Here is a 19417-nt window from a genome sequence, read left to right on the forward strand (position 1 = left end):
ATGTCAAAATACACAATTATTGAAACTAGTCAACTACAAACCAATGCTTTTTTTTTTTTTTTTTTTTTTTTTGCGGTACACAGGCCTCTCACTGTTGTGGCCGCTCCCGTTGTGGAGCACAGGCTCCAGACGCACAGGCTCAGCGGCCATGGCTCACGGGCCAGCCACTCCACGGCATGTGGGATCTTCCCGGACCGGGGCACGAACCCGTGTCCCCTGCATCGGCAGGCGGACTCTCAACCACTGCACCACCAGGGAAGCCCCAATTCATTTTTTTGATAAATTATACTTAATGTAAGATATGGGTACAATCTAATGTTTGATTAAGATGTGGGGAGTGCCTAGGGCCTAGGAAGGTCTTGCCTTCTTCCCAAGTCTGGGTTGGATGTACTATCTACATGTTACAGTAACACTTTGATCCTCCAATATGTGGTAGGGATAGCTGGCTGCCTCCCAACATCCATTCTCTCCTCCTTTCTTAACAACAGAATCCCCAAATTCTAGTAGGTTTACATGGTTACATGCATTAAGACTAAATTTCCCAGCTTTCCTTGCAGCTAGTGTGACATTGGGACATAACACAGAAGTGGAATATACAATTTCTAGGAAATACCCTTAAAGAGAGGGAATGAATCTTTCTTTCCCCTTTCCTCCTTCCTGTTGGCTAGAATTTGGATATGATGGCTAAAGCCTGATAAACCACTTTGAACCATTAGGTAGAATCCAAGGATATAATAAGCCTGTGTCCCTGCAGATTAAGACCATACTAGGCCTTTGATTTTACATAGAAGAAACAAAATTCTATCTTGTTAAAGCTCCTACTATTTCTGGTTTTCTATCACATGCAAACAAATCTAATCTCCATGTATATACCCAGACAGGGCACTTAGCACAGAGATTAATAGTGTGGTGACTTGTTATTTTCTTCCAATAGATTAAGTTCTGTAGAGGCAGGGAAGAGCATTTCTGTAATTCATAGCATATGCCCTGCACACCATCTTTCCCCAACACCGTCCCAACACACACACACAGACACACATGCATACATGCATGCACCACGTTTATTTTTGGTCAATGAATGCAATTCTCATTCTGCTCTTACCTTTTCCCCATTTCCCTAAACTCTATTTTTCATCCTTAATCCCTCTCTTCAGAAAGTAACCTGAACCATTTTGGGAAAGAAAATCAACTGAAAATTGACAGAAATCCAGAAAACTCACCAGTCAACAAAAAAGAATGTCCGGGAACAGATCTAACATTAAGTTTTGATTAGATATCAAAAATAATTTGGACGTAATAAAATTTCTATATAATATTCTTATATATAATTCATGCATGTGCATGTGTGTGTGTGTATAAAATAAAAAAGTTCCCAAGAGTTCTATAATCTTAAGATTCTAAAATTTTATTATTCAAAATAGCAAAATGCCAATTTCTTTGAAAATAAAAAAAGAGCTATAACTCAAATAAAATACCAATTAGAACATAACTCAATAATTCAAATGTAAGAAACAAAAAAATAAATCCAGCTATGTATACTGTAAAACAAACACTTTGTTTTAAAATTCTTCTTTTCGGCACCCTCATATACTATCTGTAACATTTTCTTTAACTTTAATCTTATTTTTGGTTACACATTTAACCCATACATAAATCTGCTATAGCACCAAACTTCATCATTAAATAAACTGTCAAATTTCCCAATATGCTAAATCTCTTTAAAAATACAGATACTAGAACAAAGACAACAAAAGGAAAAATAAACAAGTCAAACTACATCAAACTAAAAAGTTTCTGCACAGCAAAAGAAACCATCAGCAAAATGAAAAGGCAACCTACCAAATGGTAGAAAATATTTACAAATCATATATCTGACAAGGGGTTAATATCTAAAATATATAAAGAACTCAGACAACCCAACAGCAAAAAAAAAAAAATCCAATTAAAAAATGGGCAGAGGATCTGAACAGACATTTTCCCACAGAAGACATACAGATGGCCAATAAGGGGTCAAAGGTACTCAATGTCACTAATGATTAAAGACATGTAGATCAAAACCACAGGGAGATATTGCCTCACACCTGTTAGAATGGCTGTCATCAAAGACAAGAGAAGATTGTCAAGGATGTGGAGAAAAGGGAACCCTTGCGCACTGTTGGTGAGAATGAAATTGGCACAGCCACTATGAAAAAAAGTATGGAGGTTCCTCAAAAAATTAAAAATAGAACTACTATATGATACAACAATTCCACTTCTGGGTATTTACCTGAAGGAATCGAAGACACTAACTCAAAAAGATACCTGCATCCCCACGTTCATTGCAGCATTATTTAGCCAAGATATGAAGTAACCTAACTAAGTGTCCGTCAATAGATGGATTTTAAAATGTGGTATACATATACAGTGGAATATTATTCAGCCATAAAAAAGGAAATCCTGCCTTTTGCAACAATATGGATGGATCCTGAGGGCACTACACTAAGTGAAATAAGTCAGGCACAGAAAGACAACTACTGTGTGATCTCAGTGATATGTGGAATTAAAAAAAAGACAAAAACAAAAAACAGAACTCATAGAAAAAACAGACTGGAGGTTGCTAGAGGTGGGTGTTGGGGGTGGGAAAATGGGTGAGTGGGGTCAAAAGGTACAAAACTTCCAGTTATATATATGTCAATTATAACTCAATTTTTAAAAATACAGATATTGGTACATAACACAGAATCAAGAAGTACAGTACATTACCTGTGCACCAAGATCCTTCATGTAGGGCCCAAGTTCACTAAATAGATCATATCCTTGATGAAAGAAGGCCAAATGGGCATACATAAAGGATAACATCTAACAGGAGGAAAAAATGGTTAGCATTTTAAAATCAATTCGTAGATAAATATTCTGAAATTTAAAAAAAATTCTGATCCTATCTATTGTTTAAAAATTATTCCACCAGAGCCCAAAATATCAAACCTATTTAAAATTAAACTGAGTCATTTTTCTTAAGAGTATTACAAAAATATTTTCAAACTTATATTGTAATAATTCAAAGAATCAAGTTTTCAATAGCTTCACCATATTCCCAGGTACATTATAAAATATCTATGTGTCTTTCAACAAAACTCACTGGCAAAACCTTAAATTACAAATAAAACATTAAAATATTAGGAGGGAACATATGAAGCTCTCAAAACAAAGCAATCACATATACTTTACAACCCGTAGTTCACTAAGTACAACACGAAATAGGGGCATGCTCATTTTTTTCTCAAGATAGCGAAATAAAATGAGGCAACAGACTTTGCCAATATGGAGACTTTGTTACATTCATTCCAAAAATTCAAAAATGATTAATGTGTTAAGATTTTTTTCTAAGTTTTCCTACATTTTACCTATTCATGGGAGAAAAAACACTCTTATTTTTATTAGTTAAATTTTTACATGAGAAGGAATTAATTCAATCACAATACTGAAAGAATTCTCCAAACATCCATGTTATTTTTAGCAAAAAGAGACATCTGTTTAATTCTGTAAAATCTAAAATAGGTCAAAAGGTCCTTAATACTCAAGAATCCTTCAAAAGGAATTTTTTTGGAAAAGAAAAACCAATAAAATAAAACACAATGACAGGGGCTTCCCTGGTGGCGCAGTGGTTGAGAATCTGCCTGCTAATGCAGGGGACACGGGTTCGAGCCCTGGTCTGGAAGGATCCCACATGCCACGGAGCAACTAGGTCCATGACCCACAATTACTGAGCCTGCACGTCTGGAGCCTGTGCTCCACAACAAGAGAGGCTGCAATAGTGAGAGGCCCGTGCACTGCGATGAAGAATGGCCCCTGCTTGCCACAACCAGAGAAAGCCCTCACACAGAAACGAAGACCCAACATAGCAAAAATAAATAAATAAAATTAATAAACTCCTACCCCCAACATCTTCTTAGAAAAAACAAAATCAAAAAAACCCCACAAGGACGAAGCTCACTAAAAGATGATTCTGGAATTAGATAATGCCGGTTGTACAACTTTGTGAATATGATTTTAAAAAACACTATATTTTTAAACAAAGAGAGAAAGAGATTAATAGTTACAAGTACATAAAAAGTAAAATATGCCTGCACATCAAAACACAGAATAAGCATATTAAAAAATAAGTAATAAACTAGGAAAAAACATTTGACAAAGGGTTACTAGTCTTAATAGATAAGAGATGTTTACAAATCAATATGAAAAGCATGAAGACCCCCACAGAAAAAGAGGGAAAGGACATAAATAGAGAACATAAGTGATCAAGAAAAAAAAAGGGGGGGGGGGACATTCATACTCATTTGCCTCAAAGAAATCCAAAATTAAACAATGAGATGACATTTTCAATCTACCAAATTGTGGTAGAGTGGGGGAAATTAATACCCAATGTTGGTAAAATGTGGAAAAATGTTCACTTTCACATATTATTAGTGGAAATTTTGTGTAAACCTTAAAATTTGACAATATTCCTTAAAAGTTTCAATAAATGCTTAAACCCTTTGACTAAGTAATCTCTTATCTTCATCTATCCAAAGGAAATATTATTCATTAGGATGATCACTGTAATGCTATGCTTTATGTCAAAAACAGGGAAATTACTTAAAATCCATTAACAGGTAAAGTTAATTTATGGTATATTCAAGGTCAGCAAACTGACCTACAAACTATATCCAGCCCTACCACCTGTTTTTGGATGGCCTACGGGCTAACAACAGTTTTTGCATTTTTAAATGGTTAAAGAAAATGAAGACATGAAATTCATGACACGTAAAAATTATATAAAATTCAAATTTCCGTGTTCATAAAAAAAAGTTTTATTAGAACAATCATGCCATTCATTTACATATTGTCTATGACTGCTTTCCTATTACAATAGCACAGCTGGGTAGCTGCAACACAGACCATACGGCCTCCGAAACCTAATATATTTACTACCTGGCCCTTCAAAAAAAATGTTTGCTCTCCCCTACTGTATTCATATAGTAGAATTCTACCTGGCCACAAAAGTCATCATTAAATAAAAAAATATTTAATGACACATGATGATTTTGGAGTGTATTAGTGAAAAAAGAAAATTATAGAACAGTATATAGGAATGATTCCTATTTTGTTTTTAAAAATTAAATGGAATTTTAAGAGGTGTATATACATGTTTATGTACACACACAAACAGAGAAAAAAGACAAAGATTACACCAAGATATTAATAGTGGTTCTCTCTTGGTAGTAGCATTTACAAGTATTTTTATTCTTCCTTCATATATTTTATTTTCCAATTTTCTACAATTAACATACATTACTCTCAATCTGGAAAAGGTGGTGGACGTAAACAGGAAATATAATGTACTCATCTGATAAGAAATAACATAAATATTAACAGAGAATTTAGGAAAAACCTACATGTGGACAAGGATCAAAAGCAATTTCTATAGATCCTTTGAGAAAAAAAAACACAAAAAAACTTCAGTGAACAAAATCAGAGAGGAGAAATTATTTCTAAGGTTCTCAGAATATAAAAGAGTGTAATGTATATATGACTATCATCATCTGCCCACCTCCTTGTTAGCTTTAAGACGAAAAATGGGCAAATAAAAAATCACTGTTGCCATGCCATCCTTCAAATTTCATCTCGTTTGTTTTCTACCTGCACTCCAAAAAGCTGATACACCATCAACAGCCCTAAGGGAAAAATTCTGTAAAATAACACTATGTATGCCCTCAATCTCAAATTATTTAAGTGTCTGCTTTAAGGAGATTACAGTGTAATAATAGATGAGACACGCATAAATAACTATAACATAAAGGAGACCAAAAAAAGTGGCTAAGTGACATATAAGAAGTACAAAAATATAATTAAGAAGATTAATTATGAACCTGGAATAAACAAGTCAATAAATAAATATACATATACACACACATATGGTGCTATTTTAAACACTTAAATACATACATTTAACTTCATATTAAAATATTTAGAACATCATTTCAATAAATATCTTACTGATTTCAGGATTTCTGATCTCCTTTTTGATTGAAGGACATTAATCTGAGGGAAAATGCACTTTGTTAATCACCTATGCAATATTTTAAAAACTAATCCAGAATGCAATATTGTAAAATTTGCTTATTCTAATGGTTTAATACTTTTCCAGAAAAGTAAATGAAAACAAAGTTCAAGTTTCTCACCTTTTGACCTGCTTTTTGCAAAAACAGTTAAGACAAACATACCAATGAAACTCTCATCCATTTTTTCAACTTAAAGAAAAACTGGTCATGTTCAAACCATAAAATTGTACTGTATTGATAAAACTATCACCTTGATAAACTTTTGAATTTCTTAGAATTCTGTGTTCTCTCCACCCTCCTTACCCAATTGCTCTTTTTTTTTTTTTTTTTTTTTTGTGGTACACGGGCCTCTCACCGTTGTGGCCTCTCCCGTTGTGGAGCACAGGCTCCAGACGCACAGGCTCAGCGGCCATGGCTCACGGGCCCAGCTGCTCCGCAGCATGTGGGATCTTCCCGGACCGGGGCACGAACCAGTGTTCCCTGCATCGGCAGGTGGATTCTCAACCACTGCACCACCAGGGAAGTCCACCTAATTGCTCTTTTAACATACATCCTTAATACAAATTCTAATCACTTTTACCACTACCACCAACCACCATCATACCTTTTCCTTACTGCTACAATAGTCTCTGAACTACTCTGTTTCCACTCTTGACTCTTGACACTTCATTCTCCACACAGCAACCAGACTGATCTTTTCAAACAATAAATAAGATCATGTATGTCTGTATTAAAACCTTCCAACTCCCTACTGTAACCTACAAGGCCCTTTGTGAAGAGGCTCCTGCTACCTCTCCCACCTAATTTTCTACTACAATACTTTCCCCTTTTCTGTGGTCCAACCACAACCCAAGAGTACTCTCACCTCAATGCCTTTGTACTATTTGTTCTGTCCTCATGTCATGATTTTCTGCTCAGATGGGCACAAGGCTCTTATCCATCAGGTCCCAGCTTAAATAGTATCTCCTCACAAAGGTCTAAAGTAGGCCTTTAAGCAGTATTTAGTACACCAACCCTATTTATTTTCTTTATAGTATTCATAACTCCCTCATATTTTATTTACTTATTTCTTTTCCCCAGCTAAAACATAAGCTCTATGAGATCAAGGTCGTGCCTTATTCCGAGTTGTATTCTCCTAGTTGTATATATTAAGCACTCAGAAATATTTGTTGAACAAATTAATGGACCTTAAATAAATATTTTAATTAGACTAAACTATTGAAAGATCAGTAATTATAAAAGTTGCCTTCTGTGGTATCTCTCCCAACTCTAGAAATTCACAACAAACATTTTATTTTTGTCTGTTATTATATATCAGCTTAATGAAATAAAATGTTTACACAAGAATCATTCACTCTTTGCTAAAATTTCCAAAAGGTTACAGAATATCTTTTTAATATGTCCTTCCCACTGAATATTCCACCTGTTGTTTCATAAGATAATTTTAAAGCACTGATCAGAAAACAAAAACAAACCAAGAGGGAATTCCCTGGTGGTGCAGTGGTTAAGAATCCGCCTGCCAATGCAGGGGACAGAGGTTCGAGCCCTGCTCTGGGAAGATCTCACATGCCGCGGAGCAACTAAGCCCGTGTGCCACACTACTGAGCCTGTGCTCTAGAGCCCACAAGCCACAACTACTAAGCCTGCATGCCACAACTACTGAAGCCCACATGCCTAGAGCCCGTGCTCTGCAACAAGAGAAGCTACTGCAATGAGAAGCCCGTGCACCGCAATGAAGAGTAACCCCAACTTGACGCAACTAGAGAAAGCCGGCACGCTGCTACAAAGACCCAATGCAGCCAAAAATAAATAAATAAATAAGTAAAAACAGACCAAGAGGGACTTCCCTGGTGGCACAGTGGTTGGGAATCCGCCTGCCAATGCAGGGGACATGGGTTCGAGCCCTGGTCTGGGAGGATCCCACATACCGCGGAGCAACTAAGCCCATGTGCCACAACTGCTGAGCCTGTGCTCTAGAGCCCGTGAGCCACAACTACTGAAGCCCATGTGCCTAGAGCCTGTGCTCTGCAACAAGAGAAGCCACCGCAATGAGAAGCCCACGCACCACAACCAAGGGTAGCCCCCACTTGCCACAACTAGAGAAAGCCCAAGCACAGCAAAGAAGACCCAATGCAGCCAAGGATAAATAAACAAAATAAATAAATTTTAAAATAATAATAAAAAAAATAAAAAACAGACCAAGAGGGCTTCCCTGGTGGTGCAGTGGTTGAGAGTCCGCCTGCCAATTCCGGGGACACGGGTTCATGCCCCGGTCCAGGAAGATCCCACATGCTGTGGAGCGGCTGGGCCTGTGAGCCATGGCCACTGAGCTTGCGCGTCCAGAGCCTGTGCTCCACAACAAGAGAGGCCACAACAGTGAGAGGCCCGTGTACCGCAAAAAGGAAAAAAAAAAAAAAAAAAAAAACAGACCAAGAAAAATCTAATAACTTTGTTTACCTAAGCACTAGTTTCTTCTGCATGTCTGTTTCAAGGTCTATTCAGTTTTGAGAACTAAAATATTAACTTTCAAATGCTCTAAGTAAAAGCTTAGAAAAATGTTAAAAATGCCTGTTTGACAATGAAAAACAGCACACATTTGAAAAAACAAAAGTATCTTCAAATATTTAGAGAAACTAAAGCATGACAAACTCTATAAATCTGAATATTTCTTACTTACTATTCTCTAAAACAGACACTTTGGCCATATAATAAAATAACACAACAGTTCTCATTAGAAAAATCAAACAAATAGTTATAAGAGAGGTGAGGTCCTAACTTAAAACTACTGGATGGACATCAAAGGAAATGGACAGCTTATAATGTGTAAGTTTGAAAATAATGAATATTTTAGCTAACTACCCCCCTTCCCAAATAAAATTTAAAATTAAGCTGTTCACTCTTTCAAACAACATTACCTATCTACTTTCCAACCACTGGACTAGAGGGAAGCGATATAATCTAGGAGTAGGAAAGACATATAAATAAATAATTTTAATAAATGAGATAAGTGCTCTAATAGCAATGTGTATGACAATAATATGGCAGCACAAAGGAAACACAGACAAGAATGATTCATTTTGCCTGGAAAAGCTTGAGTAATTGTGACCACAGAACAGAGAATGAATTGCTAATGGGCAGGTTAAAAGCAACACAAGAAAGATCAATTTTTATGAGAACATCTTAATTCTAGACAAGAAGCAGTAAGAACTAGTGTGGGCTGCAGCAGAGTGAGAATGAACAGGTTTAAGAGGTACATAGAACTTTTCAAGGCAATTTTGACTGTTAGATATAGTAGCTAAGAATGAGGAGAATATATAGTAGCTAAGAATGAGGAGAATATCTGATATGATTCTCCAATTCAGATTTCTATGATTAAGAGGGTGACACTACTCAGGATGGTAACGGCAATACGAAGTCACTTGAGAAGAAGAAAGATTTTAGTTTTAGACACAAAAGGAATGAGGTACTTCTGAGAAAAATAGATTTTGTCACCTATATATAGTGATAATTCAAGCAAAGGGCATGATTAAACTGTAAGGGATTATCATAAAGTCAGAAAACAAGAAGACCAAAGATGGAACCCTAAAAGAGAGATTGAAAATGTGGACAAAGGAGAGAAACCCCAAGGTGGAAACCGTAAAGAAACATAAATTAAGATGATGACCTGCAAGTGTTTTAAGATACATCAAGACAAAAGTATGTTTCAAGAAAGTGTGGTCTGCTATTTCAGTGAAACACAATAGTCAAGTTGGTTAAAAAGTACAATATATCTAATGAATAACCTTAACATGAGCTATTTCAGTAGAGTGAGGTAGGAAGACTCAGTACTCATACTACTGCAGGAAGTGGTATAAATGTGAGGTAGATAAGAGGAGATAAGAAATACAGACTACTCCATGCTAGAGGCCTTTCATTAATAACTGGAGTGTACTTCATTCTTTAAAATTTAACTTCCCACTTACTGAACAGGAACTTAATAGAAAAAAATCTTAAAGTCATTTTCTACTGTTTTTGCAAAGTTACCCAAGTAGTTTTTAATTGCTAATTAGCAATATGTTTACTTAAGTATTTTTTAAAGAAATAATCAGTGACCACTGTTAAGTCAACAATCTATGGGAACGTCCCTGTCTCAGATCACCTCGCAACTTACCAAATATCGATGTCTACTTTTAAAAAGCAGCACCTAATGCAAATATGAGAACATTATTTCCAGAAATATTCTTCATTTGGCAATATGGTGAGCTTTGTACCTCTAAGAATCTACTCTCAACAAATTATCAGAAATGTGGCAAAAGATTTGTATACAAAGATCTTATTATCATTTACAATTATTGAAAATTATATTTCCACTATTGCCAGCAAAAACTGGCAACACTATATCTGATAACTGGATATTAATTAAATTGACACAGCATCTCCATAGAATAAAATATAGCAATTAATAACACTTTTCATGACATTCTGAAAGGGGGAAGTATACTGTTAAGTGAACAGGGGAAGAAATCAGAACTAAAGGTATACACATGCACACACATATAGTGCATACACAAACACCCAAACACATGGAAAATTTTCACAAAAGATCATGGTTTAATTTTAAACTACAGAAATAGTACTATTTATTTCCTTGAGTGCAATCACTCAAAAGTAGCAACACGTTTAATAAACATTTCTTGAAAACATATAATAAACATACCTGAAGTACGTAATCTAGGGCTATATGTCGAAAACATTTTCTTGTTGCTGTCAGAATGTTTGTGGCTTCTTCAACTTCATGCTGTTTGTTTCTTTGTACTTGAGCATTTTTTACTAATGCGTTTTCTTTTTCTTCGCTAACTTTTTCAAACTGCTTCTTGGCATCTTTGAATTTTCTAAGATCTCTAAAAAAATTTTAAAAGTGAAACTTTCATAAAACTATCTGGATCAAAAACTTTACCAAAATAACATTTAGAATTTAATTCTTATGTTCCTCTACTTATTTATTTATTTGCAAATGACACTCAATAGCTCTTCCAACTAACATATATATTAGTTTATGAGTACACACTATTCCTGATATAGTCAGCTAGCATTTCATTACTTAAATCTATACACTTTAAAGTGAAAATAAATTATCAAATTAACATTACAGAAACATAAAAGGCAAAGTTAATTTTTCTAAAGACAAATTCTGGGACATGTACCAATATTTAACCAAATAATTTTTATTTTATTTTTTTACATTTATTTTTATTTTCTTTAACTGATGTATGGTTGATGTAAAATATTATATGTTACAGGTGTATAATATAGTTATATTCAATTTTTTTTTGATCAATCCCAAACTCCCTAACTATCCCTCCCCCACCCTTCCCTCCTGATAACCATAAATTTGTTCTCTGAGTCTGTGAGTCTATAAAGTTGTTGTTGTTTTTTAATATTTATTTATTTATTTTGGCTGCGCCAAGTCTCAGTTATGGCACATGGGATCTTCATTGTGGCCTACAGACTGTTACTTGAGGCATGTGAACTCTTAGTTGTGGCATGCATGTAGGATTTAGTTCCCCAACCAGGAACTGAACCCAGGCCCCCTGCATTGGAAGCATGGAGTCTTACCCTCTGGACCACCAGGTAAGTCCATCTTGCCTTTCTTTTTTTTTCCCTGTTTGTGTGTGTGTGTGAGTGTGTGTGTGTGTTTCTTTGTGTATTTTTGTGTGTTTGGTTTTACCATTTGTCTTGGGGGTTTTGCTTGTTCATTTTCTATTTTTTTTTTTCTTTCGCATGGTGCAGCTTGCAGGGTCTTGGTTCTCTGGCCAGGGGTCGGGCCTGACCTCCTGAGGTGGGACAGCCAAGTCCAGGACACTGGACTGCCAGAGAACTCCCAGCCCCAGGGAATATTAATAGATGAGAGCTCTTCTAGATGTCTCCATCTCAACACCAAGACCCGGTTCCACCCAAGGGCCAGCAAGCTCCAGTGCTGGATGCCTCACACCAAACAACTAGCAAGACAGGAACACAACCCCACCCATTAGCAGACAGGCTGCCTAAAGTCATACGAAGCTCACAGACAACCCAAAACACATCACCTGACACAGCCCTGCCAATCAGAGGGAAAAGATACAGCTCCACCCACCAGAACACAGGCACCAGTCCTCCACACCAGGAAACCTACACAAGCCACTGGACCAACCTCACCCACTGGGGGCAGACACCAGAAGCAAGAGGAACTACAACTCCGCAGCCTGTGGAAAGGAGACCCCAAACACAATAAGTAAAACAAAATAAGAAGACAGAGAAATATGTTGCAGATAAAAGAGCAAGGTAAAAACCCAGAAGACCAAACAAATGAAGAGGAAATAGGTAATCTACTTGAAAAAGAATTCAGAGTATTGATAGTAAAGATAATCCAAAATATTGGAAATAGAATGGAGAAAATACAAGAAACATTTAACAATGACCTAGAAGAACTAAAGAACAGTGATGCACAAGACAATAACCGAAATTAAAAATACTCTAGAAAGAATCAATAGCAGAATAACTGAGGCAGAAGAATGGATAAGTAAGCTGGAAGACAGAATGGTGGAAATAATTGTGCAGAGCAGAATAAAGAAAAAAGAATGAAAAGAATTAAGGACAGTCTCAGAGACCTCTGGGACAACATTAAATATACCTACATTCAAATTATAGAGGTCCCAGAGGAAGAAGAGAAAAAGCAAGGGTCTGAGAAAATATCAGAAGAGACTATATTTGAAAACATCCCTAACATGGGAAAGGAAATAGTCAATCAAGTCCAGGAAGTGCAGAGAGTCCCATACGGTATAAACCCAAGGAAAAACACACCGAGACACATATTAGTCACACTAAAAAAAATTAAATACAAAGGAAAAATTAAGCAGCAAGGAAAAAGCAAAAAATAACATACAAGGGAATCCCCGAAAGGTTATCAGCTGATTTTTCAACAGAAATTCTGCAGGCCACAATGGAGTGGCAGGAAATATTTAAAGTGATGAAAGGGAAAAACCTACAACCAAGATTAACCTACGCAGCAAGGATCTCACTTAGATTCAACAGAGAAATCAAAAGCTTTACTGACAAGCAAAAGCTAAGAGACTTCAGAACCACCAAACCAACTCTACAACAAATGCTAAAGGAACTCATCTAAGCTGGAAACACAAGAGAAGAAAGAGACCTAGAAAAAAAACCCAAAACAGCTAAGAAAAAGGTAACAGAACTTACATATCGATAATTACCTTACATGTGAATGGATTAAATGCTCCAACCAAAAGACACAAGCTCACTGAATGGATACAAAAATAAGACCCATATATATGCTGTCTACAAGAGACCCACTTCAGAGCTAGGGACACATACAGACTGAAAGTGAGGGGATGGAAAAAGATATTCCATGAAAATGGAAATCAAAAGATTTTGATTTCCATTTCCATGGAATACTATTATCAGATGAGATAGACTTACTCATATCAGATAAGATTGACTTTAAAATATAGATGTTACAAAAGACAAGGAAGAACACTACATAATGATAAAGGGATCAATCCAAGAAGAAGATATAACAATTACAAATATACATGCACCCAACATAGGAGCACCTTAATACATAAGGCAAATGTTAACAGCCATAAAAGAGGAAATTGATGGTAACACAATAATAGTGGGGGACTTTAACACTTCATTTACACCAACAGACAGATTACCCAGACAGAAAATTAACAGGGAAACACAAGCTTTAAACGAGATTGACTTAATTGATATTTATAGGACATTCCACCCGAAAGGAGCAGAATACACTTTCTTCTCAAGTGTACACGGAACACTCTCTGGGACAGATCACACTTTGGGTCACAAATCAAGCCTCAGTAAATTTAAGAAAATTGAAATCGTATCAAGCATCTTTTCAGACCACAACGCTATGAGACTAGAAATCAATCACAGGAAAAAGACTGTAAAAAAACACAAACACAGGGAGGCTAAACAATATGCTACTAAATAACCAAGAGATCACTGAAGAAATCAAGAGGAAATCAAAAAATACCTAGAGACAAATAACAACAAAAGCACAACAACCAAAACCTATGGTATGCAGCAAAAGCAATTCTAAGAGCGAAGTTTATAGCAATACAATCCTACCTCAAGAAACATGAAAAATCTCAAATAAACAATCTAACCTTACACCTAAAGGGACTAGAGAAAGAAGAACAAAACAAAACAAAAAACAAAACCAAAAAAACCAACGTTAGTAGAAGGAAAGAAATCATAAAGATCAGAGCAGAAATAAATGAAACAGAAACAAAGAAAACAAGAGCAAAGATCAATAAAACTAACAGCTGGTTCCTTGAGAAGATAAACAAAATTGATAAACTTTTAGCCAGACTCATCAAAAAAAGAGGGAGAAGACTCAAATTAATAAATTAGAAATGAAAAACGAGAGGTTATAATGGACATCGAAGAAATACAAGTGATTATAAGAGACTATGACAAGCAACTATATGCCAATAAAATGGACAACCTGGAAAAAATGGACAAATTCTTAGAAAAGGTATAACCTTCCAAGACTGAACAGGGAAGAAATAGAAAATATAAACAAACCAATCACATGTAATGAAGTTGAAACTGTGATTTTAAAGTTTCCAACAAACAAAAGTCCAGGATCAGATGGCTTCACAGGCGAATTCTATCAAACATTTAGAGAACAGCTAACACCCATCCTTCTCAAACTATTCCAAAAAATTGCAGAGAGGAACATTCCCAAGCTCATTCTACAAGGCCACCATCAACCTGATACCAAAACCAGACAAAGATATCACAAAAACAGACAATTACAGACCAATATCACTGATGAATATAGATGTAAAAATCCTCAACAAAATACTAGCAAACAGAATCCAACAACGCATTAAAAGGATCATACACCATGATCAAGTGCGACTTAACCCAGGGATGCAAGGATTCTTCAATATACACAAACCAATAAATGTGATACACCATATTAACAAACTGAAGAATAAAAACCATATGATCATCTCAATAGATGCAGAAAAAGCTTTTGACAAAATTCAACACCCATATATGATAAAAACTCTCCAGAAAATGGGCATAGAGGGAACCTACCTCGACATAATAAAGGACATATCTGACAAACCCACAGGAAACATCATTCTCAATGGTGAAAAACTGAAAGCATTTCTTCTAAGATCAGGAACAAGATGAGGATGTCCACTCTCACCACTAATATTCAACATAGTTTTGGAAGTCCTAGCCACAGCAATCAGAGAAGAAAAAGAAATACAAATTGGAAAAGAAGACGTAAAACTGTCACTTTTCAAATGACAGGATACTATACGTAGAAGATCCTAAAGATGCCACCAGAAAACTACTAGACCTAATCAATGAATTTGGTAAAGTTGCAGGATACAAAATTAATGCACAGAAATCTCTTGCATTCCTATGCACTAACAACGAAAGATCAGAAAGAGAAATTAAGGAAATAATCCCATTCGCCATTGCAACAAAAAGAATAAAATACCTAGGGATAAACCTACCTAAGGAGGTAAAAGACCTGTATGCAGAAAACTACAAGACACTGATGAAAGAAATCAAAGATGACACAAACAGATAGGTAGATATACCATGTTCTTGGATTGGAAGAATCAATACTGTGAAAATGACTATACTACCCAAAGCCATCTACAGATTCAATGCAATTCCTATCATATTACCAATGGCATTTTTCACAGAACTAGAACAAAAAATTGCACAATTTGTATGGAGACACAAAAGACCCCAAATAGCCAAAGCAATCTTGAGAAAGAAAAATGAAGCTGGAGGAATCAGGCTCCCTGACTTCAGACCATACTACAAAGCTACAGTAATCGAGAGAGTATGGTACTGGCACAAAAACAGAAATATAGACCAATGAAACAGGACAGAAAGCCCAGAGATAAACCCATGTGCCTATGGTTACCTAATCTATGACAAAGGAGGCAAGAATATACAGTGGAGAAAAGACAGTCTCTTCAATAAGTGGTGCTGGGAAAACTGGACAGCTACATGTAAAAGAATGAAATTAGAACACTCCCTAACACCATACACAAAAATAAACTCAAAATGGATTAAAGACCTAAATGTAAGACCGGACACTATAAAACTCTTAGAGGAAAACATAGGAAGAACACTTTTTGACATAAATCACAGCAAGACCTTTTTTGACCCACCTCCTTCAGTAATAAAAATAAAAACAAACAAATGGGACCTAATGAAACTTAAAAGCTTTTGCACAGCAAAAGAAACCATAAACAAGATGAAAAGACAACCCACAGAATGAGAGAAAATATTTACAAATGAAGCAACGGACAAGGGATTAATCTCCAAAAAATACAAATAGCTCATGCACCTCAATATCAAAAAAACAAACAACCCAATCAAAAAATGGGCAGAAGATCTAAATAGACATTCCTCCAAAGAAGACATACAGATGGCCAAGAGGCACATGAAAAGATGCTCAATATCACTAATTATTAGAGAAATGCAAATCAAAACTACAATGAGGTATCACTTCACACCAGTCAGAATGGCCATCATCAAAAAATCTACGAACAATAAATGCTGGAGAGGGCATGAAGAAAAGGAAACTGTCTTGCAACTGTTGGTGGAAATGTAAATTGATACACCCACTATGGAGCACAGTATGAAGGTTCCTAGAAAACTAAAAACAGAATTAGCATATGACCCAGCAATTCCACTACTGGGCATATACCCAGAGAAAAACATAATTCAAAAAGACAGATGCACCCCAATGTTCACTGCAGCACTATTTACAATAGCCAGGTCATGGAAGCAACCTAAATGTCCACTGACAGATGAATGGATAGATGTGGTACATATATACAATGGAAAATTACCAAGCCGTAAAAAGGAATGAAATTGGGTCATTTGTAGTGATGTGGATGGACCTAGAGACTGTCATACAGAGTGAACTAAGTCAGAAAGAGAAAAACAAATATCATGTATTAACACATATATGTGGAATCTAGAAAAATGGTACAGATGAACCTGTTTGCAAGGCAGAAATAGAGACACAGACATAGAGAAAAAACATATGGACACCAACGGGGGACAAGGGGGTGTGGGGTGAATTGGGAGACTGGGATTGACATATATATAGTACTATGTATAAAATAGGTAACTAATGAGCACATGCTGTATAGCACAGGGAATTCTACTTAATACTCTGTGGTGACCTAAATGGGAAGGAAATCCAAAAAAGAGGGGATATATGTATACATATAGCTGATTCACTTCGCTATACAGCAGAAACTTGCACAACATTGTAAAGCAACTATACCCCAATAAATAAAAATTTTAAAAAAAAGAAAGACCAAATGATTTTTAAACAGTAGTATATACCATAGGGAACTTGTTCAAAATGCAAGTTCCAAGGGTCCTCTACCAGAGATTACAATTCTTTGTGTTTTCGGGATAAGCCCTAGAAATCTGAGGGATTTTCTTAAGACACAACCTTGATTTCACTGTTATGGTGGTCTACAGACCACACTTTAAGAAACAACATTCATTTATTGTTGAAGAAAATTAGGAGGCCAAAGGACATGAATATATTCTTAAAACACACACATAATGCTTTCTAAAAGAATTATGTACCAGTAAAGAATAACAGTATCCATTTCAGTAGTCTGAAATCTGAAACCTTGATTCATTAATGATCTTAGGTAAATATATAACATCCTTTTACTTTTTCTACTAAGGAATTAGGCAAAGTAAATTGAAGACAAATGACTTTAAAATAATAACAATAATAATAACGTGTACCTAGCAAAGACTTTAATAAGAAGCCATAAATTTTCATGTATACACTCTATAAGGACATTCTGAATATTACTCTATTTTGAAGTGATTTATAAATGATCTGCAAGACATCACCTCCAGGACAACAAATTCTAACCTACTAAAACAGAAGTGCATTATGTTCATGAGATCTGCCACTATTTATAGCTTTTAACATCTGAATACTATATCATAATCAATTTTATTTGTAATTTAATATATTCTCAGTCAGGAATTAAAAGACATAAAGTGAAATTATTAATGTGGAAAAGGAAAACGTTCCTACCTGGGAAGTTCAGATAATATTTTTATTTCTAGTTTCATTTTATTTCACATACAAAATGTGATGAATATGACACAAAAGGTTTGCTTTCATTACTTATTATGCACCTTCAGTACTCATTCTCATATATTCTATTATCTTCTCTACAAAGAAAATACCATATTGAGACAACTAGTATAACTGATAGTATTTCAACCACTTTTGGGATCTGTTTTGATTTTTAAAGATCACTAGGATATTTATTTACATTAAAATTTTTTTTTTAGTCTGTAACAATTTGAACTATGTATCCTGAACACAAATTTCATAGTATAAATGATTCACTGAAAGGCATGAAGTCTGACTCCTTTACAGAGTAATTCAGGAAAAAATGCAATATAGATTGCACAAAGCAAAAAACACACAAAACCCCCCATATTTTCACTAAGTCATGTTTCTAAGTTCTCTCAAAAGATACCAACTCCCAGGTGCGATCATTAACTGGTTGCTTTTCTTTTCTTTTCACTGCAACTGACTTACTCTTTGACAAAATTCTGAAGCTGTGCCTTAATCGATCTCTGAGTCTGGTCAAATAGGATCTAAAAGAAAAGAAGGAACATTAAACAATTAGAAAAGTAAACAAAGAAAATAATTTTCATGTAGTTCTGTAAATATTACATCCTTCCAACAATATTCCAATTCTAATAACACCTACATTTCTTACTGAACATTGCATAAGAAATAAGTATAAGAAAGAAACAAACTGATTTTCAAGCCAATTTCATCTGTTGAAAAAATAAAATTACTTCTATTTACATAGGAATGAAATGTGCATTAATATTTAAATACAATGTTCAATCAGTAGAGCAACTTATTTCCTTGATTCTAATTCAGGCTTTGGAAGACAACCTAAAAGAGTAATACAAATTCTACTCTATCCACCACAGAAATTTCTTACTCTAATATATTAAAACAAAACAAATGAAAACAACTCTAAAACTGCCTTATACCTTAGTTAGAGGTTTCTCATTTGGGAAAACCTGTGGATTTAAATGTCTTAAATTCAGAATTCAAGTAAATATTATATAGCCCTTCAGGTTAAATTATTGCTAAAACTAAATATAAGAATAAAATTTTATTTCTCACGACAATATTTTACGCCACTTAACGGATGCCACATATTTAACTCTATGTGTGGTAAATTTCACAGGGCTTGGCATGGGAATTCCAAGTACTT

The 19417-nt window shown here is 35.2% G+C and overlaps 1 protein-coding gene across 10 annotated transcripts in view; it reads right to left on the minus strand.

The window, feature by feature from the left end:
• The window catches only part of ACAP2 (ArfGAP with coiled-coil, ankyrin repeat and PH domains 2), a 172248-nt gene that overhangs the window by 52876 nt on the left and 99955 nt on the right, over window positions 1-19417 (minus strand). For all 10 annotated transcript variants that reach the window (XM_059064892.2, XM_067034263.1, XM_059064893.2 and 7 more), the window contains 4 exons: window positions 18721-18779; window positions 10777-10960; window positions 6016-6060; window positions 2743-2838 (listed from right to left, as the gene is read on the minus strand). In XM_059064892.2, the coding sequence (XP_058920875.1) occupies window positions 2743-2838; window positions 6016-6060; window positions 10777-10960; window positions 18721-18779 (384 nt within the window). The remainder of the gene's footprint in view (window positions 1-2742; window positions 2839-6015; window positions 6061-10776; window positions 10961-18720; window positions 18780-19417) is intronic.

This window comes from Kogia breviceps, chromosome 5, assembly GCF_026419965.1.
Source record: "Kogia breviceps isolate mKogBre1 chromosome 5, mKogBre1 haplotype 1, whole genome shotgun sequence".
NCBI lineage: Eukaryota > Metazoa > Chordata > Mammalia > Artiodactyla > Physeteridae > Kogia > Kogia breviceps.